Source organism: Amblyomma americanum, chromosome 3, assembly GCF_052857255.1.
Source record: "Amblyomma americanum isolate KBUSLIRL-KWMA chromosome 3, ASM5285725v1, whole genome shotgun sequence".
Classification (NCBI taxonomy): Eukaryota; Metazoa; Arthropoda; class Arachnida; order Ixodida; family Ixodidae; genus Amblyomma; species Amblyomma americanum.
In genome coordinates, this window is record NC_135499.1 from 100,007,437 (window position 1) to 100,030,410 (window position 22,974).

Genomic DNA, 22,974 nt, shown 5'->3' on the forward strand with positions numbered 1-22,974 from the left:
GCGACCTTCACCGCCGTGAGGGAAGCGATCCTGGTACTGTCGTCGTACCTGGCTATTCGAAGGTGGCGACGCTGGAAAGTTGGAGAGCCTTTTTAAAGATTTTACCCAGCTAACTCTGACAGCGTCTAGTGGAGTCTCAGCTCCGATTCCACAGCCAACGCCCGACTATGCTGAAATTTTTCTGCCGTTCCATGTTTTTCATTTCGTGGCTTCTAGGACGCGTTTATGGAGCCTACAAGCTGCAGATATCCTTGACTTCAGCATCATGAGGGTCCTCAACGGCCGGTATTTTCTGCTGCCCATTGTAATATACGATGTCATTCGTCCTCACTTATCTATATTGGATTTGCGGAAAATAGCCCTCTTAGGTTGTGTTCTGGCGGAAACCATGTGATTTGTGTTACTGAGCGGCGTCGGGTGGAATGCCAAAACTCAAGCTAGCATCAAAAAATTGCGAGCGTGGTTCGTCAGGGCTTACTTATGCACTGACAAAAGTTCCTTCGTGACGGATGCTCCGATTGCTGCGGCCCTTGACTTTTTATCAATTCTTGGAGCATTTCATCGACCCTACTGGAATACTCTTCGCAAAGCGTTCAGTTTTGTTCAGAGGTCGCATGGGCAGCTTTTCTACACTCTTGCCATCTACTATCGTTGCCCGCTTTGGGAGTTTCCGCAATCTATGAGCTGGGACCCTCATATTAGCTTCTCTTTAACCAATTTATCAAAGTGCGTCGGAATTCTCGCGAAATTTCGCTCCTATCTACCCGTATCGATTAAATTAATAATATACAACACAATATTCATGTCGTATGTTAACTACTGTTTCCTTGTCTGGGGCTATACTACTCAAACTAACCTGCACAAGATATACATGCTGCAAAAGAAAGCAGTACGTTATATAGCAAATGTTGACTACCTCGCATATACCGAAGAACTGTTTAAGAGATTCAAAATCATACCCGCTCATAAGCTATACGAATTTTTCTTAGCCATAAGATATAAAAAATCCATTTCTCACGGTGACAATTTCTTGACAGCATTGTCATCCCTCGAAACAAACTCAACGCCATACTCATTTCGAAAACACGAACGTTGGACCATTCCCTTTTGCCGTACAGAACATGGTCGACAGATGATGCGTCATGCAGTTCCAAGGTTACTAAACAAATTCATCTTTGAACGTTTTTCTCTTGAAACATCTAGTACACAAACTCTAAGAAATCATTTTTTGTAAGCCACTGTATTCCCTTTGTGTGAAAAGTGTGACACGAATGACTTTTGCATCTATGTTAACACCAATGTATTGCGTAATAATGAACATGTACCAAGAGTTTATATCAATTGTTCTGAAATTCCTGTATTATATTCTGTTAGGTAGCGTGTGTGGATTTTGTACTTTAAAAAAAAAAATTTTTTTGCCCTTGCTGTACGCCATGTAGGGGGGCTCGGGCTCCCTCAAGCGAAAATCGTTCGCTTTTTGCTGAGCCTGCCCACATCATAATGATGCAAATAAAACTGACTTGACTTGACTTGACTTAACACGCCACTCATACATTCCAACGATTTTGGAACCGTGTTTCATTGCTCACCAGATTCACCAATGGCAAAGTATGATCTTTGTTCTATTCGTGCTAGGCTAAGGTAATGATGCATTTACTCACATGAGCGCTTTTGGTGTATTATTGTGAAGTCATGCGTCCGAACATAACTAGGAGGACTGATGCGACGATTTTCGCTTGCAAAATCTAAGTTTTCTAGGATCAATTCATAACATCACCCGCTCTTTTGTTTGCACTTGGTTGGTGCTAATTGTCGCAAGTAACGTGTCTAGCTCATCTGTGGTGTGGCATGTTCTGATAACACAAAATGGTTGTGTGAATTTGTCAGAGAATATATCTTTTATTTGCGTGCGCAAAAGAGCGCCGCTCACATAACTTGGATGTAAAGAATTCACGTTCAGCGAATTATGACACCACTCGGTGCTGCAAACATAAGGGCGTTGTCTGTTCCTTAGCCAAGATAGTTTCCTCTCACGCTAATTTTAAGCAAATCGCGCTTACCGTTCGTCACTTTTGTAATTACTGCTAAAATGGAGCATCAAAAATTTTCCTTTTCTTACATCACACTGAGCGTTCGGTGTTTATTGAGGGTGTCACTATACCATTAAAAAAATATTAGTTTTTAAAGAAAAGAAATGCCGCAGTACGTATCTCACTGCTCGATGATCACATCAACCTCACTGTGTGGGAAGGGAAGAAGGTGGGAGGGAAAGAAGAAAGAGAATCAGGTGCCGCTGTGGAGGGCTCCGGTTAATTTCAACCACCTGCGGTTGTTTAACCTGCACTGACATCGCACAGTACACGGATCTGTAGCATTTCACCGGCATTCAAATGCGAGCATTGCGGCCGGGATCCAACGTGCGTATTGCGGGTCAGCAGTCGAGTGCCATAAACAATGAGCCACCGCGCCCGTGCAGCGTCCGTGCGGGTAGTGCGTGCCTTTTGCAATGCACGGACTCATTTACGTCGTGGTCCCTATGCCTGATTTTCCAGTACAAGTTTAGAGAGCATATTCACGTTTGCTATAACAATCGAAGAAATGTCAGAACTTGTGACACGAGATACGATCTCTTGTATCAAATTCTTGGAAATATAGCCGCCTTGTTACATGCTTGCTGGTATCTGAGAGCGAAATTACGTGTGCTAATCGGCATACAGAACAAGCCAGCAGTTGTACCTAACTAAATATTTGGGAATGCTTGGGAAACATTCCCCAATATCATTCCTAATAGAACAGGCCAATTAAAACACGTGCTTCCGTTGCTACTGTGGTGGAAGGGTTAAACGCTCTGGTTTTGAACGTACAAGAACATATTGAGAATCTTATATCTAGAATGAATTGGCACGTCGTTTTTTAACCAATTACCGGCACGCAAATCATCTGCAGTTTTAGTTTAGAGAAAGCTGACGGCAACCATTAATGTTAACTTTACCCAACGTCTCGGGACCAACTCGGGCCCTTCTTCAGGGGGTGACTAAAGTGGGCCAGCAGCAGCGGGTTGCTGCCTTCGCTCTCCCTTTGTTTTCTGTGGATGTGCGATAACGTTTAGTTGCATTATGAGACGCGCTTATCACTGTGGTATAACGCCACGTGACCACACTTCTAGGCCTGTGGCTACTCCCGGCTGCACTGTGCATCTATTGGAAATATTATAGTGCTGCAACAGCGAAAGAGGAAGGTTATTGCGCATGCTGAACTGTTTCAAAGGTTTCTCCTGCAGGACGTGGTCTTATCTCCATTGCTGTTCAATGTGTTGGTTAGCAATATACCTGATCTCTGGGATCTCCGTGTAAACGTGCACATTTATGAAGCTGCAATTTCTGCCGATGCCGGAGACATTATTGCGCTATAGCATTTTTTGCAAGAGCACTTCAAAACTGAAATTTTTCTTGGAGAGTAAAAACGCAATCTTAAACGTTACCAAAAGTACCCCCGCAATTTTCCAGGGCCAGTCTTGGGCGCCGGAGGTGGAGAAAAACATTTATTCAAAGGTTGCAGAGGTGATTGGGTTGAGGCCCTATTGGCCCCTTCCCCTCACATTAGTATGTGTAGCCTCTATTCTGGGTGCCGGAGCTGCACCGCTAGGGGTTCCAGGTATGCGGACTTCCGTGCGCGCTTCGGTTGATCACAAATTACACACCGTTCAAAATTAACGTATAATAATTGAAAAGATGTACGCTTACACTCAAAATAGAAGCACACAAAGAGCAAAGAAGTCCGCTTACACAAGTAGAATTAAAAGTGGTCCGGTGGTTTTCTCGTCAACTCATGTGGACCTATTCTCCACGTATATGTCTCGACAGTATCCTGAACACATTAGGGCGTTGTTGTGAATGGCCAGGCTGTCCGAACACTCCTTTCTGCCAGAAGCGCTTGCAAACTAAAACCCTGTTTTGAAGCGAAAATCTTCACCACACCAGCTTTTCGAGCAGTCAGCGGGGCCGTAGGTTTGACCTTGAATGTAGCTATAGGTCATACCATCAGCATATTTAGTAATAGTCATGTTCGACACGTAACGTCAGCTATAGCAGCGACACCAGCAGCTGTTACGGTATCTCGACTTTGACCTTGACCATCGGTCAAGCGGGGAAGCGTCTGCCGGCATTGCATGCGCCGGTCATGAAAGTGGCTTCTGCATAAAAGGCCAGTGCACTTTGATACGTTCAGCCTAACCCTAGATGTGTTCGATGCGACGCCTGGTGTGGAGACCGTCAGTCGCTGGACCACATACGTAGCCACGGAGATAGAGCTTTTCTATTTCGACCAGAGTTAACCAGAGCTGAACCACCGGCAATTTTTGAATAGAAAAGTTTCACTATTCTAGGTAATGCAGTCGTCGCGTGGGCCGAAAGTGACCTTCAATGACCTTCAGCCCAACCACGTTAGCCTTGTATGACCAAATGTGGTACAGTTATGGTGTCGAACCCCTGACCTTGACCCATGAACTCTAGTTGACGTTTGACCTTTGACCTTCATTAGAACGCTGACCTTGACCTGACCTCTGACCTTTGACATTGGGTGACCTTTGATTTTAAGAAAATCCGATGGGGTGATGTGAAGCTTCGCGATAACGTCTCCGATTGGGGTGTCATAAGGCCATGTGATATCTCTTCATATCCAAGTGGTCGTGTGTGTATATGTAGAACGGCTGTCGCTAGCGTATAGCGGAGCTTCTATGGACGAGCCTAAGACACTTAGAGAGGGTGCTTCCATATCGCTGAATTCCACGGTTAGCCAAATTAAGCCACTGCCAATTTTTTCCAACCTGGAATACTTTACTTTTTTGTAAAGACAAAATGTGGCGTCCTAGCGCGCAGAGCTGCCCACCGAATGCTGCCTAGGCAGCGTGAAAATGGCACCCAGTCTATGCAGCAACAAAACTGAAGGAAGTCAGCAGTCTGGGAGGAAACGTATTTGTCGCTTCTTTAATGTGCTTTCGGCAATTCTGAAGCATTTTATGCCAGATTGATGTGAATTAAATCTTCAGATTATTATAGTCTCCCCTTTTCACACGCTTGCGTATGGTTTTAACCCATAAAGCACCGAGTGAGAATAGCATCACTTCTTTTGTGTCCTGTACGATAAATATTGACACAGTGTTAGCCATTTACTAGCGCCGCCATGCGGTGGGACCCGCTGGTCCTGCCGCTGATCTTCTTTTTCTTCCCCGGCTGGTGCGTTCGTTCATCTAGTGTGTCTGCCTGGTTAGTCCTGGTGTGCCCTTCTGCCGGCTTTCGGTGACATTTTGGTGGAGGTGCTGGGATTTTTTTCCTTAGGCACAAAGAGCTCCCGGGAGCCTCCGACGACATCCAGCTACACCCCGTGGACACGACACCATACCTCAAGGCAAGCCGCCGCTTGCGAGGCTTAGATCCTGAGTTCCGACCCCTGACGGCACCACGCCGCGCAATGACGCCCACTGCGACAAGTCAGACCACCCAGAACGCCGTGAGTTCCCCACCGCTGCTTCTTCATGCGCCTCGTACTCCCACGTTGTTTCATGGCGACACGTTCGAAGACGTGAGAGACTTGTTGGCCAGCTACGACCGAGTCGCTGCATTTAATCTGTGGGACGAGGACCGCAAGCTCCGCAATGTCTATTTTGCTCTGGAAGACACCGCCAAGACACGATTTGAAAACCACGAGTCCGCTATTACCACATGGCGAGACTTCCGGCGAAAGTTGCTCGATACATTCGGCAGCAACGAACGGAAGGAGCCAGCTAAGTTGCCCTGCAGTCCCGAGCGCAGCGGCCAAATGAGAGCGTCGCCATGTTCGTAGAAGACATGATGCGGCTCTTCAACCGCGCAGATCCTACCATGTCTGAGACAAAGAAGACCAGCGGGTTCTCCCCCGCCGCATGGCGGCGCCAGTAACTGGCTAACACATTGTCAATATGTTAAAAATAGGCGCAACGACCCAACCGTTGTGCAGCATTCGCCTTCAGAGGCATTCGTTGCTTAAGAGAGCAGATACTAAATAAGACCTCTCACGATGGCTAAGTGGCTGTAGCCCTCCAATGCTGATCATAAGTTCGCAGGTTTGATCCCGGCAGCGGAGGCGGCACCTAGATGGGGGTGAAATTTATAAAAAACGCGCGTGTGCTGACCGATGTCATCGCACGTAGAAACACATCAGCTGGTGTAAGTTGATTAGAAGCCATCCACTACAGATTCCTTCATACCTCTCGTGTCGCTTCTACACGTTAAAACACGTTAAATGTAACTGCGGCGAAGTGAATTTGCGTTATGCCGAGGCGCTTAAATTTTACTGCCTATAAAAATTTAAATGCCTTTCACTAGCCGGCGGCTTCGTCACGCTCTTCACAGACTGCTGGATCGTCAGTTCTCTGACGGGCTGCTTATCTGCCTCTCGCTGTCGCACTTCGGGCTCTTGGTGTCTGGGACAAGATGCTAATGCTTGCTGGCGTACTTTTGTAAAAGGCTTGGATGGCGGCATTCGCGCAGCATTCAAAGCAACATCCCTGCTGCCTATATCGGCTGCAGGTGGATAAGTTGGGCGGATGAAGGTCGGTTGAGATGGGTGAGGATGCAATTTTTCCGCGGAAAGTTTGGATGTGCGCAAATCGAAGTGTGCATCAAGGGTAGGGGCTGCACGCGCAAACGCAACTGTTTTTGAGAAAGAAGGCTAGGCTGCTAACGCTCTAAAAAAAATGAAACTACTACACTCTAACACTGTGTGTTAAAGAGTGGCGACGCAACAGAGATGCTTCGGTTACTGAGAACTTAGATAACTGAGTCAATTGGGCCATCTACGAATCTTCTTTTTTCATTGATGCTGCATGGAACGTCCGGAACATCCCTGACCCTCCTCGTGCCCTACTTTACAGTGTCGAATTCAGAGATGTCGACGTATGGCATCAAGCCAACATCACTGCCTTACTCAGCCCGCACTTCAATAATCCGGAAGGCGGGAATGTTAAGAAAAGGCAACCACTGAGGAGGTTGAGCTAGCACTGCATATATCTCCTGCGGTAAAATGCCGAGTTCTCTGAACAATGACCTCGCTGAAAGCGGTGTTTCTGTGTCTTTGTCCATCATAATGTTTTTCCACACGCTAAACAGTCCTATCAACACGAAATATTCAGAAGGAATTCCGTTGTCTTTCACGAGAGGCAGAAACCTCACGGTGTCAGACGTCATCTCAATGTCCTTTTTAAGACTGTGCGGAAGTGTCTCGGAAAACAATAAAGCATCACGAGAGTACCAACCATTTCATTGTTCAATAGTTTCCTCGTTGCTCCTACAGGTAGCAATTCACTGATCACAGCGCAAGCATGCCTTTGGAGCGAGGGCATGTCCTAGGGCGTAAGGTCCGCGTTCGAAGAGTTTTTTACCGCCTATTGGATCTGCATACGAGAAGCTCGCTGCAGTATACTGAATTGAACAAGGGCTAGACTACAGGTATTTGGGTAGAGAAAGCACCGACCGGTCAGAACCTTTCCCGTCTGCCTTCTGAAGAGGTCGTACAGGTATTCTAAAAAGACCGAAGATTCAGGAAACCGAATGTTGCTTCCGAAATTTTCGTACGACCATGTCCATAAAAACAAGTGAGTACGTAGTCGTCGGTTAAGGACGGCTGCCACGCCGCGATAGTTTGTCGTTTTGAAAAATTAAAAAACTATGCGACAAGTTGTTGGGCAAAAAGTGCACGTCAGATTAACTTGACTCTATAAAGGGAGCAATAAATTCTGTCGACGCATTGGCTGCCTTTCATACCGCCCCAGAAAAGTAACAAAAATTGTATCTAGCAAATGTATATAGTGCGTGGGACAAAAGTTTTCGAGACACGAGCTCTCGGAAAAAGGTTCATTGCAGTTCCACTCCAGTATATCTAGTCGCCAAATATTGTCGAGAGAGGAAGGAGCATTTAGGCCTTTAAAGCCTTCATACATTATTAGGCAACAGGGTAGCTAGGTGGAGCTGCAATAAACATTTTTCAAAGAACTCGCGCCCGGAAAACTTTTGTCCCCAGTAGCAAATACTTCTTTGCACGATGCAGCGCATGCAACTGCGTCTTTTTTATGCAGGCAAAATGCTAAGGCGCCCGTGTTCTGTGCGATGTCAGTGCATGTTAAAGATCCCCAGGAGCCTTCTAATACGGCACCTCTCTCTTCCTTTCTTCGTTCACTCCCTCCTTCATCCCGAACGCTCTGCGAGTTCTACCTTGAACGATTAATAATTGGACGCCCCACTCGAGTTGTAACCAACACAGTGCTGTGCGCGTGTGTGATTTAATTCCTCTAAAATGAGCTTATCGCGCGCACAACCTGGACACATTTTTTATTGTGTTTATAGTTTGTACATTTTACTTCTCCCTCTATCATAATTGGTGTTTGGGGAAGGAAATCGCGCAGTGTCTGTCTCATATATCTTTGGACGCCTGAACCACGCCGTAAGAGAAAGGATGAAGGAGGAGTGGAGAGTCGAAAGGAAGAAAGATTTGCCATAGTGGAGGGCTCCGGAATAATTTCGACCACCCCGGGATCCTTACCGTGCAATAAAAATTGGTTTTTGAGAAAAATAAACCGGGTGCGACCTCAAAAAATCCCGCTGCACGAGACCAGGCTGCGGCTGGGACTTCGTCTGCTGGAAGCGAGTTCGCCCAAGTCCGCGGCGCGCCGCAGCAATGCACCGCAGACAGCGGCGATGCTGATGCTGAAGCCAACCTGGTCCCGTGGCGCACCATTGCTACCAAGGCGCAGCGGCCTCGGAGAACTGCCCTGGAGCGAGCCGCGGCAGCCGTGGAGGTCCCGTCAAGTCTGGTGGGGACGGTGCTGTTTCGGCCGGCGAACCGGGGCATCGCCTTCACCAGGTAACAGGGCTGGGAGTTGACCGATGAGATCGGATCCCGCCCGGGCGTCCTCGCCGTCCGGGTAAACATGCGGCGGAATGTGGTCGCCGTGGATGCGGGCAGCAGCGATGCTCTCCATTCCCTGCTAGCCACAGCCGTCATCCGCAGCGTGTCGGTCTGCGCCAAGGAGCCTCCTCCTCGGACCCAAAGCTTCGGCCTGGTCTTCGGTGTGGACGGGCGCAGGACGGCAGAGGAGCTGCTGCCAGCGGCGGAATCAACGGTGCCGATGGTGTCGGCGTCTCTGTCGGGCAGCACACTCGCTCTCCGTTTTCCGGCGCCGACACCACCGGCGTTAATCACCATATTCAAGCGCAGGTTCGCGGTCCGCCCCTGCCGTCCCCGGCCGCTCCAGTGTCCCAAGTGCGCCAGCCTGGGGCATGCCACAGAGGTGTGTCGTGCTCCTGCACGATGCACCCGCTGTGGCGGGCCGCACAAGCCTGGTACCTGCGCGAGCAAGCGCCGCTGCATTAACTGCGGGGGGCGGCACGCAGCCAATGACCCAGCGTGCCCGCACTGGCAGCGAGAGCGTCACGTGGCCACTTTAATGGCCACATCCATGCACCGATGTCCAGGCGGGTTGTCCGAGCTGTCGTCCAGGCTGAAATAGCGGCCCCAGCCCAGCAACATCAGCAGAAGGCGGTGCGCGCTTTCTTATTCCCAGGCCGTCAGGGGAACACCCCAGCAGCAGCAGCCACCGAAGCAACCGCAGCGCCGGCAGTGACAGCGGCGATCGGGTTGCCCGGCGTCCCGTACAGCGCGGCCCGAGCCTGCGGCCGCTTCTCATGGCCAGCCCCCTGACACACGGGACGCAGAGATCGCGCGCCTAAAGCTGGCGTTGCGCGCCCTCGGCGCACTTTTTCCCAGAGGGCACCGATAGACACCGAGCTTGCTTAGAAGCAGCGGGGGCTCCCGCACAGATAAGCCAGCATGAAGGCTAGCCGTCGGACTCTCTCCCGCATACCATCCATCCTGCAGTGGAACGTGCGCTCACTTGCGGCGCGGTACGCAAAAATTCGAGTTCGCATCACACAGGATTCGCCGGAAGTTATCGCGCTGCAGGAGACGTACGTACGTTCACATGATGGGGAGCCCCAGATGCGGCTACCTGGCTACATTGGCTACCACTCAGCCACCACGTGCCGCAGCGCCCTGTTGTGACACATCTCATCGCCCCGGGAAATCAAGGTGCGCAATATACGTGCGTCAGGACGTCCAGCACACCCTCGTCGGCTCGGCGGCGGCGACATCTGACGCCCAGGAGTGCGTGGTGGTGACAGTGCGCATCGGTGGTGTTGACACGTCGGTGGCCAGTGTTTATGTGCGCCCAGCTGTCGCGTGGAACGCGCTGTGTTTTCGTGCTGTGTCTTCGGGCTGTGCCCGCGCCAAATCATCTGTGGTGATTTTAACGCCCACCATAGTGCGTGGAGCAGTGTGCGCCACTCCGCGCGTGGAGACGACCTGCACTACGCAACAACGCAGCTGGGACTCACCCCCTTGAACACTGGCGAGCCAACCTTTCAACGACGCGGAACAACCGGCTCCTGTATCGATGTTGCCTTCGCATCCAGAGGCATCGAGGCGACATGGCGCCGATCACCATCTCTCTGGGGGTCGGATCATTAATCCATCCTAATCGAACCCACTGCGTTGGAGGAGCGCCCTAAACGTGCCTACTCCATTACCAACTGGAGTGCATTAAGGCGGGCGGTTGACGACGTGGCGGCCACTGGCGCAGATTTCTTTTCAAGTCTAGTCCGAAGCGCTCTCGCAGCCACCCAACGACCAGAGGGCAGCCTACACCTGATAGCTGCTCAATCTGCGCGAGAATAGAGATCGCGCAGAGCGACGGGCTCGGCGGCCTGACAGAGCCGCCGACTGGACTCTCTACAACCGCTTGGACGCAGCAGCGCGCCGCCACGCCAACAAGCTATACTGCCGGCAGTGGGCTTCACTATGCCAACGGTTGGAGGAAGATGAGGGCTCGCGGAGGGTGTTTGACACCCTACGGCGCATCACCGAAACACAGGCAAACCGTCAACCACTGGCCGCCTTCGCAATCTCCAGCGGGCTTGTAGAATTGGAAGAGCGGTTTGCCGATCAGTTTGCGCCGCCCAGCCCCGCCAACGCCGCTAACATAGCTGCTCCTGAGAGCCCCAGAAGCGACGCCAGTCTCTCGCCCGTCGCCTCGGAAGGTCCATGTGATGTGCCGTTCACCGCGCCGGAATTGAACAATGCGCTGCAGCGCTGCCGCAGCCGCTCGGCGCCCGGACCGGACGGGGTGACATACCAAATGCTGCGAAACCTGGATGCGCAGCAACGACAGATCCTCCTGCAGCAGATCAACCTGGTGTGGGAACGCGGGGAGCTACCGGAGGATTGGCGAACCGCGGTCGTTTGTCCCATCCGAAAGGCAGGGCGCACACCTACAGAGGTGAGCGGATACCGGCCAGTGGCATTAACATCGGCGGCAGGTAAGCTCATGGAGCATACGGCGTTGCAGCGTCTGAACGAGCGGGCTGCGGAGGCTGATTTGTTTGACGAGCGGCAGGCGGGTTTCCGTGGGATGCGGTGCACGGCTGATTCTATATCTAACGTTGTTACAGCGCTGGAGCATGCCAGGGCAGCAGGCCAGGTTGCGTAGCTGCTGCTACTGGACGTCTCGGGCGCTTTTGAGAACGTTCACCGGGCACCAATTCTCGCGGTGCTTGAGGGGGCTGGTGTGAGCGGGCGCCTTTTGCGATACGTTCATGGCTTCCTGAGCGGGCGCACCATGCGCGTACGAGTAGGGGGTAAGCTCTCCAAGCTTCGCCCGGTGGACATGAGCGTGCCGCAGGGCTCTGCCCTATCACCTTTTTTGTTTAATGTGGCCATGTCGGTGGTGCCGGCCTCCCTTCCAACGAGCGGCCGAAACCATTTTTACATGTCCATATATGCAGTCAACATAGCTCTGTGGTGAAGGGGACCACCGGGCGAGGCCTTCCGCGTGCGGGGGTGTTTTCAGGGAGCCCTGACAGCAATTGATGCCAGCTTGCGCGGCCTTGGTCTGTCGCTGAGCACGGACAAATCGGTGGCCATGACCTGCGTTTCGCGCTTGCGCGCGCACCTTGCGCCACCGTCACTGGACGGGACTCCGATTCTTTGGCGTAAATCGGTGCGGTACCTTGGCCTGGACATCGACTGGCGCCTTTCATTACAACCGGAGGCGACCAAGGCCTGTCTGCAGATGAAGATAATAACCGCCGCCGTGCACAAGCTCACCGCTCGAGGCAGGGCATCTTCCAGCGAGCCGCGCTGCGGCTATGCAATGCCGCAGCTTTGGGGGCGGTGCTCTTTGCGCTGCCGCTCGTCACGGTGGCAAGCCGTGCTGGAAGAAACTCGATATTCAGCACCGCAAGTCCCTGCGCGTGTGCCTAGGCCTGCCCGAAAACTCGCAGTGCGCCGCAACGTTGGCCGAGGCAGGAGCGTGGCCATTTGATGTCCAAGCAGCGCGCTGGGCATTGAATCACATCGACCGGCTTCACCGCGCACCGGACAGCGGCTCGCTGCTGCAGCCTATGCGCTCGCACCCGCGCTCACGAATGCGCGCGGCGCTGCTAGAGTATGAGCAATTGACACAAGGCCCAACCCACTACGGCTCCTGCGTGCCCTGGCCTGCTGCCTCGGAGGTACAGCGAGATCGACGGCATTGCGGGAAAGCGGAGCACACCCCTCTGTGCTGTGCAGCAGCTGGCCAGAGCCGTTATACACGAGGAGCTCCAGGACCATCTCCTCGTTTACACCGAAGGCTCAGTGGCCCGCGACAGCTTCTCCCTTGCTGCGGCGGCTACCATCCCCGCTCTGCGACTGCACAGCCAGCAACACGCAACCTTCCTTGGCTCTTCCACCACGGCGGAGTAGATGAGAATCCGGCTCGGGCTGGACCTTCTGCTCACCCTCGGCCCTCCGCCGCCCAGGAGTACTCTGCTGTGCGACACCCGCGCCGCCCTCAGCCGCCTGCAGTTTAACGGCCGCGGTACCCAACTAGTGCGGGAAATTTGCTCGCGCATCAAGCGCCTCGCGCAGAGAGGATGTGCAGTGAATGCACAGAGGGTGCCCGGTCACTGCGACATAGCCGGCATTGAAGCTGACGACCTCGCGACCACTGCACACCAAGCACCTGCCAGCGATCTGCTCCTTGCGCTGGAGGACGTGCGTGCGGCCATCCACGACCATCTCCGAAAGCAGCACCACAACCCACGCATCGCAGGAGGTGAGCGCATCGACAGTATCACCGGTTGTCGCGCGCTTACACGGTCACAACGTGCGATCATCCTCCGCGCGCGCATTGGCTGCGTGTGGCCCGGGGAACGACGGGTGCGTCACGGAAAAGCGACGAGTGTTTTTTGTGATGGATGCGGTGCAGTGGAAATACTAGAACACCTGCTCCTTCACTGAATAATAATAATAATAATAATTGGTTTTTTGGGAAAGGAAATGGCGCAGTATCTGTCTCATATATTGTTGGACACCTGAACCGCGCCGCAAGGGAAGGGATAAAGGAGGGAGTGAAAGAAGGAAGAAGAGGTGCCGTCCCAGTCAAAACGCACTACAGGATTCTAAGGCAGAAAATTTCTGTAGTCTGTAGTCTTGTCGTATTTGGGGCATGTCTTGTGTAGTCTGTCTTGTCTTCTGTAGTCTGTCTTGTCTTTTGTAGTCCTGTCTTCTGTAGTCTGTCTTGTCTTTTATAGTCTGTCTTCTGTAGTTTGTCCTCTGTTTTGTAGTCTGTCTTGACTTCTGTAGTCTGTCTTGTCTTCTGTAGTCTGTCTCTGTAGTCTGTCTTGTCTTCTGTAGTCTGTCTTGTCTTCTGTAGTTTGCCTTGTCTTCTGTAGTGTGTCTTGTGTATTGCTCATACACTGTGTAACAGTCGTTACTGTCACCTGTCAATTAACACAGGATTTGTGTTCTGGAGTGGGCTATGCACAAAAATGCACAGCTTGTTAATGGTCGCCTGGCAATTAACACAAGCTTTGTGCATTCCAGAGTAATTCGTGCACAAAACCACTAGAATTGAAATGAAAATGATCAATATTTATTTACTGTTTCGTGCTTTTTTTTTCGAACTTGCTGATGCATGCTGTCCAGCGTTGTCCTGGCCGCAGGTTCCTAGACACACCGCCCATGAGCCAAGAAAAATGGTTTTTGTCTTGGCTGAAAAAAACAAAAAATAGAGATCACCGCTGCTACCTGCGCAAAAAAAATGTGAAAGCGTTGATGCTTCCTCGACACTGGTCGCCTTTCAAATTTGGTGCCATGGTTGTTTTCTCGTTGACTTGATTGGTTATCAATTAACTCTTATTTTACCCTCATTTCATTCCAGCAACGATTTCGAGTTTTCAAATTTCCCTCCACGGATCGTTCCTGCCCACTCACTGAATACCCGCCCAGTCTAATCACGCGTTCATTGCCTTTCGCTTCTCAATAATTACCTAATTGCCTCTAATTTATCATTCTTTTTCCTATCTCCTGGTTAAGTATAGGACACTTATCACTTGTCACGTGATTGCTCATTTCGAGTTTTCAAACTTGGCGCCAAGCTTTGGCTTTGTCCATACTTTCAATTTTTCAAACTTGGCACTACGCTGTAGCTCCACCTACTTTCAGCGTTTTCAAATTTCGCGGCACATTTTCTCTGGCCCAGCCACTTTTCGGACATTTTTGGCTGTAAATAATTATCCGATTATGAAATTTTCTTTTCGAGCAGCACTCTCACATCATCCTCTGCCAATTACACAACCAATCGTATGATGCAATCTCTTCTGAGTTGCCCACAACTGCTGCGGACACGATCCCCGGCAACATAGCCTAGTAAACTTCTCACTTTATTCAAAATGTTGTAATACTGAACAAGGCTTAAGACTGGCCGAGTTGGTACTGACTCACCTTAAAACCAGCCACAACACGCAAGAAGACATGAGCTCAAGAGGCGGGACTAACAAAAATTTAATTGAAGATTTTGATTATTTGATTTGTGATGGTTTAACGTCCCAAAGCGACTCGGGCTATGAGGGACGCCATAGTGGAGGGCTCCAGAAATTTCGACCACCTGGGGTTCATTAGCGTGCACTGACAACGCACAGTACACGGGCCTCTAAAATTTTGCCTCCATTAAAATTTGACTGGTGCGGCCAGGATCGAACCTGCGTCTTTTGGGACAGCAGCCGAGCGCCATAACCACTGAGCCACTGCGGCGGCATCATTGAAGGAAAGCCGCAAAAGGAGACCCGCGAAGAGATACAAGCGCACAATAACCCAAAGTGCAATCAAAGGTCACTGGCATACTAATGAATCATCTAAAAAAGCAAATTCCTTACGGTGAAGGTTTTCCGATGGCTTAGCCACACGTGTCCTTAGCCTTACCGATGTAGTAAGCCTCAACTATCTACCGACAGATTTATCCCTTCCATAAACCACTGATGTGTCGTGGAAATTAGGCGTGCAAAGAGACATGTCATCCTCAGATTTGCATTCACAAGATTGAGCATACAGTGCCAGATTAGAATTTGCCTTCCCCCTATAGAATGAAAGTGCTCAGTCAAGTGCAAATTCAAATATCTGCCTGTCTGCTCATATTAGTTGCAGCCATAAGGCAGTAGAACGCAATAAACTCAATTACTTTTGCAAGTGGTGAACCTTTTTTGTGACACTGTCCATTGTGGACAAGTACCCAGTTTTATCAAGCCTTTTTAATGGCGGCGCAAAGGCCTCCTGACTTGCACTTCACTGTTAAGACAACAGCAGCATTACACTTTCCCTTGACTTTCTTGAGACTGTGAAATACTGTGGAGGTAAGGTGTATCAGCATCATCGGAGTATGTGCTCCTTACCCTCGAGCGAGTGAAAACATACGACAGGTTGTTGAGATGGGCAAGTGGGAACCCAGCTGCTTGGAAACCTGCTACAAGAATGCGTCCTCAGCAGTGATGGCATGACTTATCTAAAGCTGATGTCATGCACACGATTGCACACCCATCAAGTGTTTCCATCTTTACTGACCTTAACCAGGGTCAAATACACCTCTTCACCATCCTTCCCCAACAACGAGTGGTCCGACTCGTAGCTAAAAAGAGCCTTCCCCGATCTTTAGCTGTAGCCCCGACAAACATATTCGTCCACAAAGCGCAAGTCTGCATCAAGAAACTGCTAACGGTTCTGCTTAGACAATTCTGATGTAAAAGACAGCCCTTGACCGCATGCCTTAAAGACTCCTAAAACATCTTGTGCCAACTTATCGGAGCCTTCTATGTCCAGAAAACTTAGTCATGAACATAACGAAATCCTACTATGCCAAGGTCTTCCAAACAGGGCTCTAATGCCTTATTGACTTTAGACAAAAAAATGTTGCTGAGCAAAGGTACGACCTGCGTGTAAATACCGCCCTGCCAACTGACAAATGCGGATTTGCAGTAAAAGGACAACAGCCCCAAGAAGCCAGCAACCGAAATCACGCAATCATCTGTAAAAGCATGTTCGTTGTTCACCCTGATGCCGTTTGCACATACCTCAGAGGTCTATCATGTGACAATGAATAGTGCAGGCCCTCCATGTCGATGCTCACTGCAGAGCACCTGCCCAGGTTGCTGTCCACAAGAAACTAGAACTCCACAGAACTCCACTTTTGTGAGTTGGCAAGGCGGTATTTACATCAGAAATCAGGCATATGCAGAGGGTCCCAGGTTGCACTGTTCCTCCGCGACATTCTTCTGTCCAGAGTCGATACCGCATTAAAGCCCTGTTTGGAAGGCCTCAGCATAGTCGCATTTCGTTATGTTGATAGCTACCTAATTTTTTTGCACAAGGAGGGCTCAGATAAGTTGGCACAAGACGTTTTAGAAATCTTTAGGCATGTGGTCAAAGCCTATCTTTTAGGTCTTAATTTCACTAAGCATAACCGTTTGTAGCTTCTTGACTTAGACCTGCGCTTTGCGGACGACCACATATGTTGGCGCCAAAGCCCAAGATCAGGAAGCCTCTTAGCTACGAGTTGAACCACTCGAGGCTGGTGAAGGACCGGCTTGGCAATCACATGCATCACGACTGCTTTATGGAAGTCATGCCATCACAGTGTTTAGAATGCATTCTCAGAGCAGGTTTCCAAGCCAATGGCACCTGGGTTCCCACTTGCCCATCTTGCGCACCTGTCAGAGTGTGTTTTTACTCTCTCGAGGGAACGGAACACCGTTCACATGATGCTGACGTAGCTGAGCAGCACAAAAAGACGGGCTCTATACTTTACCTCCACGCCATTTCGCACCATCCCAAGAAAGTTGCACCAAAGTATGATGTTGCTGTTGTCTTGACCGCTAAAAGTAAGGTATGAGCCCTTTGCTTCTTCGTTCAAACTAGGCTTGATACAACTACGGGTAATCGTCCGCTATGCACAGTGGCAGATAAAAATGTTCACCACTTGCAAAAGTAAACCGGTTTTTTGCATTCCACTGCCTCGTAGCTGAAACTACTATGGGCAGACAAGCAGATATCTGAATGTGCACCTGGCTGAGAGCACTTTCACTGTACAGAGAGGAAGGCGAATTTTCACCTGACACTGCACGTTCAATCTCGTGAATGCAATCGGAGAACGACCTTTCTCTTTGCACGCCTGATTTCTGCAGCACATCAGTGGTTTAGGGAAGTGATAAATCTGTCCTGATATAGTTGAGGCTTACTACATCAGTAAGGCTAAAAACAAGTGCCTGGCTAAACCATCAGTGAACCTTCACTGTAAGGAATTAGTTTTTTAGATGGTTTACTAGTAAGTCAGTGCTTTCGGTTATTTTTTGCCCTCTCATTGCTTTGGGGTCTTGCGTGCTTGAATCCCTTTGCAGGTCTTCTTTTGCCACTTTCCTTCAATAAAATTTCAGTTGTTAGACCAGCCTCATCTTGTGCTCATCTCTTCTCCTGTATTGTGTCTTCCGGCTCGTTTTAAGATGTAATACTGAATGCCGAAAGAAAGCCATTTTAGAGTCAAGTGCACTTATAATGGCCACAGCTGTAACGAATGTTCATTTATTACAAAAAATAGTGCTTACTTCATTATTTTATGCATGAAGTATATGACACTGCATCAAAATAAAAAAGGGCTAAGCCTCTAACCCTCATGGCCAAACTGCAGTTACAGCAAACAAAAGGACACCATAAACCGGCCCCACATGCAAAAGCTTGCACTACAGGCCAATGCAGAAATAAGATCAGATTACTTCCCAAACTGCGTGACACTGCCACTCAAAGTAAAGATTGTGACAGGCAATAAAGGAGCAACAAAAAAGCAAACTGTAGGTAGCAGCCAATCTCATGCAGACAAGCTACAAGGTCAGGCCAACATAGACGTGGAAGAAATTTGAAAAAAAAGCCAAAAGCACATAATAATTTTTAAGGTTTTCACAGCCCTTTAAATGGCAAATACTTTCCTGGAAAAACATAACAGAAGCGCCAATATTTTTTTGGCAATCAATTTTTTTCATGAACTTCATTATTGTTGAAGCATGGGCGGGCATAGAGTAGTCAGATTAGTGCATGCGTTCCTAAGCAATGCCATGCCAAAAACTGTACTTACAGAAAAAGCTTGCCTTACTGAGTGAATACCACTGGCCATCCACTAATTTCCCAGCCTGCTCCAGGTCCCTGGCAAAAATCACATGCAACTTGGTGGCTTGCACAACTTCCATGCAACTCTTGGTCTTTAGCTGGAAAAAATTGAGGGATCAGCGAGATATAAAATTTTACATGCATTGCTTTGTTTCAATGACCGACTAACAAAGAAACAGCGGTTTCTGTGAGCGCAACTATTTTTTACACTAGCTTTCTACAGTAAACCATGTTTATCGCGATCTAATTCACACTGACTTGCTGCATGGCCCCAGCACTACTGTGTATGCCTCTATGGTTTCAAATGCTTGTTAGCTCTGAGCTCTTGGGCTTGCACTCGTTAATGCAGAAAACCTCGGAAAGGGCAACCAGCACTTTGAGCTTTAAGCCATAGGTATTCAGAAGCTCAGTGGTCTGTGGGAGAACTTTTGGCTGGGTGACAGTAGCAAATGCTGCTCCAGCTACTTTCACTCCATTGCAAAAAACTCGCACAGCAGAGACCTGTCTTCCATTTTGCATTGCAGAAACAATAACTGAAATTCAAAGCACGCATACTAAATACCCACTTACCTTCCAACACAGCTTCATAATAATGGGTATAATTATTGGAATAAAATACCAGTCAGTACATGTAGCTTTCAGTTTATCCAAAAATTATAAGCAACCGACAAACAATAAACATTAAAAGAGAAATAAAATAACCAGAATTGTTTAAAAAATCTGTCAGAAGAATTATGTGACATCCACAACACTCCAGCAGTTCTTGGGCTTTGTGCACCTTCAAACCACACTTTCTTACAGGCACATTTGCACAGAAATTGTGTTGAACCTGATCTTTAAGAATCTTTTTTGGTGCAACAGTAGGAAGAAACCAGGTTTTACCCAAAAATGAAGGACCCTACACATTGCATCACAAGCCCAGATGGTGCACTTGAGTAGCCTCTTATGCTTATGCAAGAAACAGGAACAGAGATATCTTGACTAAATAAAAAAAAAGGAAGTGCAGTGCATGTGTAATGCAGAGAAGATATAAGCAATACCACACTAAAACACTGGGAGGATTCTAAGAGTAGGTGAATGCATGAATGGGTGGCAATCAGGTGGCTAAATGAGATTAGGAAATTTGAGGAAAAAGGGTGGTAGCATGTGGCACAGGAGACAGTTACCTAAAATGAACTAGAGAACCATTGTTCTGCACTAATTTGAACAGCACATTCGCACGACAGACAAAATCACTAACTCCAGGAACAGACTGAGCATCATGCAACTCAATGTCAATCACCATTGCAAATGGCACCAGCACCGCAGACTGCACATGAGGAAAAGTAGACATATTTTTGCTCTCAACTTTGAGCAGCAGTCAGCTGCGCTTTTAGGAGCAAAGCTCTAAAGTATGGCAACATTGGCACTCTGTTTTACTGACATGAGGGTGCTTGTGAGCGTGCAAGTCCCATGTTTGTTTTGCACCAAATGTGTTAATTGCGAGGTATGTTTAACTTAAGAGGGGCATCTAACACGGGCATCAGCTCTTCATTACTTCCCTTCTATATCCCTCCCTTATATCACTGTTCAAGTGTCCACCAAAATTTGAGACAGTTACTGTTACATTTCCTTGAATTTTCCTTCAACTAATTTTAAATTTTTCAAGTATACAGCTTTAAGAAGGTAGAGGTACAGACTGTGCAGTATAACCATATGCTATGGCAATAAACCAGCAATAAATCGGTGCTGACAGCAGCTTGCCCAGTGAATTGCAAGGATGTCATCGTGCAATGTTACATTACTGACTGACAATTTGGTCTCTGTGTCAGAAATACTGGTAAACCATCATTGTAGAGCACAATGTTTTTAAAGAGATAAATGAACATATAGGTCCTTTTCAAAGACACATATGCATGCCAGGCAACATGTGCGCAATGTCAAAGCACATTTATGTTAACAGCAGCTGCGTCAAGAGCTACATCAGCGACTATATTTTGTACAAGTCTACAGTTCCGGTAATTATAAGCTGAGGTACTGCTGTGAAGTGCATGTAGAGTTTCATGCATTTCTAAACCTAGCTTCAAGCCTATATTGAAAATATTTTTCTAAATAGGCAGCTAAGATATGCATCACTGAAAAAGAATAACTACCATGAACGGATCAGGATGGATGACACAGCCGAAGGCAGGAAGCACACATGGCCCAATAGATGCTGGCCGCTGGCAACTGAAAACAAGTACATCCAGAGCAACAGCTGTCAGTGGCTGTAGCCATGTCATGAATGACAAGAGAGGAAATCGTCTACTGCTTTAAAAACCAAACTTAGACGTTATATAAGTAAATAAAAAACCAATGAGCTAGCCCATGACAAAACAAATGAACAGATTTTATGTAATGCACCCATATACATTCTTTGAGAAGAGTCACAATGACTGTTATAACCACACTGAAAGATGTGCTGGCTGAAATACCGCACACCAATTTGAATATAGGATGTGCAGGTTTTCATTAATTCCTATCATGGTGCCTTGCACCAATGTCTAGGTATTAAATTGAAAGTTGCAACCAGTCTGCCTTGGTTAAATGAGAAGAGAGAATGGAAAAAAGCATGCCTTCACTAGCAAGAAGCTTGATATCTCACAGCACAGCTTGACATCATAGAAAAATTGCTAGCGCATTTAACAAATCTGCATACAATTAAAAGCTGCGCAAATTTGTCGACTGGCAATGCAAGTAAAGGCATGAGAAACAAAAAAATACCAAAGAACACTCGTGAGTGCGGCGAAGGGAGGTCTGTGGGTAGGATCCCGTGCCTGGGATGAGTTCCGAGCTCGGAGAATCGCCGGCACCACAGCTGATGGCACGCAACCAAGAATAAATAACAAAGCGAAAATAAGTAACAAAAAACCATCGACAATGGCGAACGACTTGAATGCGGGCCACAAAAGCGAGGGATATAGCAAAAAGTAGAAATCCTAAATTGTGCAGTTGCATATCCGACAGCTCGCAGTGCTCAGAAGGAGAGGAAGCATCAACGTTTACAGCTCAGGAGACGCAAGATTGATCTAACTTTGACATAACACTGCCTCAAATCCTGTTCCACTGGGGAAGCACAGACAAGTTTACAAATGACAAGGCGATGAATATGAACTAGCCTTTCGCATGCGATCACTGTCTCAAAATTTAGTATGACGCATATTAAGGCACAAGCACTAATCCGATGAGTACTAACTCTGAGCAAAATAGTGCGGTGTCTGATCGCAGCTGGCCTAGCGCGAGCGCTCCGCCGCGCGGCACTTCTCGCTCATCGTGTTCTACGCACTGCAAATCCATGCTTTTGCACCGAGTGTCGAAGCGCTAGCAAGCGAAAGCGTAACTCTGTTGTGATATCTGGTGCCATTTTTATTTACCACGGCACGCGAGTAATAAATGCACATAAAGACAATGAGAACAACACTTGTCATGCAGGATATAGGCCCTGCTTTTTTGGCGCCGCATTTTAGCTGCGGCAACCGCAGGCGGACTGCCTCCACTCACATCCCTATATAGCCGCATACAAATAGCGCGTGTGAATACAGATCATTAGCAAACAAACGCAGAGCGGGACTCACCGGCCATGCGATTCATACAGGCTTAGTAAAACGGCGCAGGAGTCTTCGTTCCCCTAACAGATGAAAAGACGTAGCAGCACTCTTCATGGCTTACCCGTTGAAACTCACCAATGTTGACAGGCCGAAATCCTGGTCGTTGGCTTCCAAAACACACTCCTGCTCACCTTCCTATTGAATGAGTTCTTCACACGTGTCCGCCGTACAAGTACTCAAGCAATGCCTCAAAGAGGCAAATAATACAAAACACGCGTTGTTGGTTGCGCTGCAATGGCGCTGACGGCTGCGCTTTCGTGTCAGTGAAAAATTACAACCGACAAAAAAATTTGTTTTTTGAACCATGAATACTTATATTATCTTCACAACAAAGACACTGCATTTATTTTAAAATATTTCTAGATTATTTAAGAATACTAAAGCGCTTTCAGTTACTTTTTCTGGCATGTCGTTTGTAGAAGCTGCGATCCTGTGATCCCCTGAAGTGACCCGGATGCACTAGCAGACGACGGAGCAGACGACGGAGCAGACGACGGTGTTGACAGAATGCAATTTCGTTTGATGCCAGATAAAATCACTAAGTTGCGACAAAAACAGCGAAGACAAGCGCCGTATCTCAAGCTGCCGAATATCGTGGATAAGTTGAACGCAATTGGCCCGATGGAGAGTAGCTGCTATGCATTAATTGGCGCGACACTGGCACGCTCACCGGAGATCATGAAACTTAACAGCTTAATTGGTGACCAGTACAAGCGGAGTGCTTTGATATAAACTGCGTTACGAAACTACGTCGATACTTGCGTCTCACTTTAGCTAATATGCAACAGTGGCT

The 22,974-nt window shown here is 48.5% G+C and overlaps 1 protein-coding gene across 1 annotated transcript in view; it reads right to left on the minus strand.

The window, feature by feature from the left end:
- The window catches only part of LOC144123930 (uncharacterized), a 35,140-nt gene extending 12,748 nt beyond the window's left edge, over positions 1-22,392 (minus strand). The window contains exons 1-5 of the mRNA XM_077656641.1: positions 22,149-22,392; positions 21,298-21,391; positions 20,688-20,763; positions 18,524-18,653; positions 14,039-14,121 (exon numbers count right to left, since the gene is read on the minus strand). Coding sequence (XP_077512767.1) covers positions 14,039-14,121; positions 18,524-18,653; positions 20,688-20,763; positions 21,298-21,391; positions 22,149-22,164 — 399 coding nt within the window. The 5' untranslated portion in view covers positions 22,165-22,392. The remainder of the gene's footprint in view (positions 1-14,038; positions 14,122-18,523; positions 18,654-20,687; positions 20,764-21,297; positions 21,392-22,148) is intronic.
- Positions 22,393-22,974: the final 582 nt, after the last annotated feature.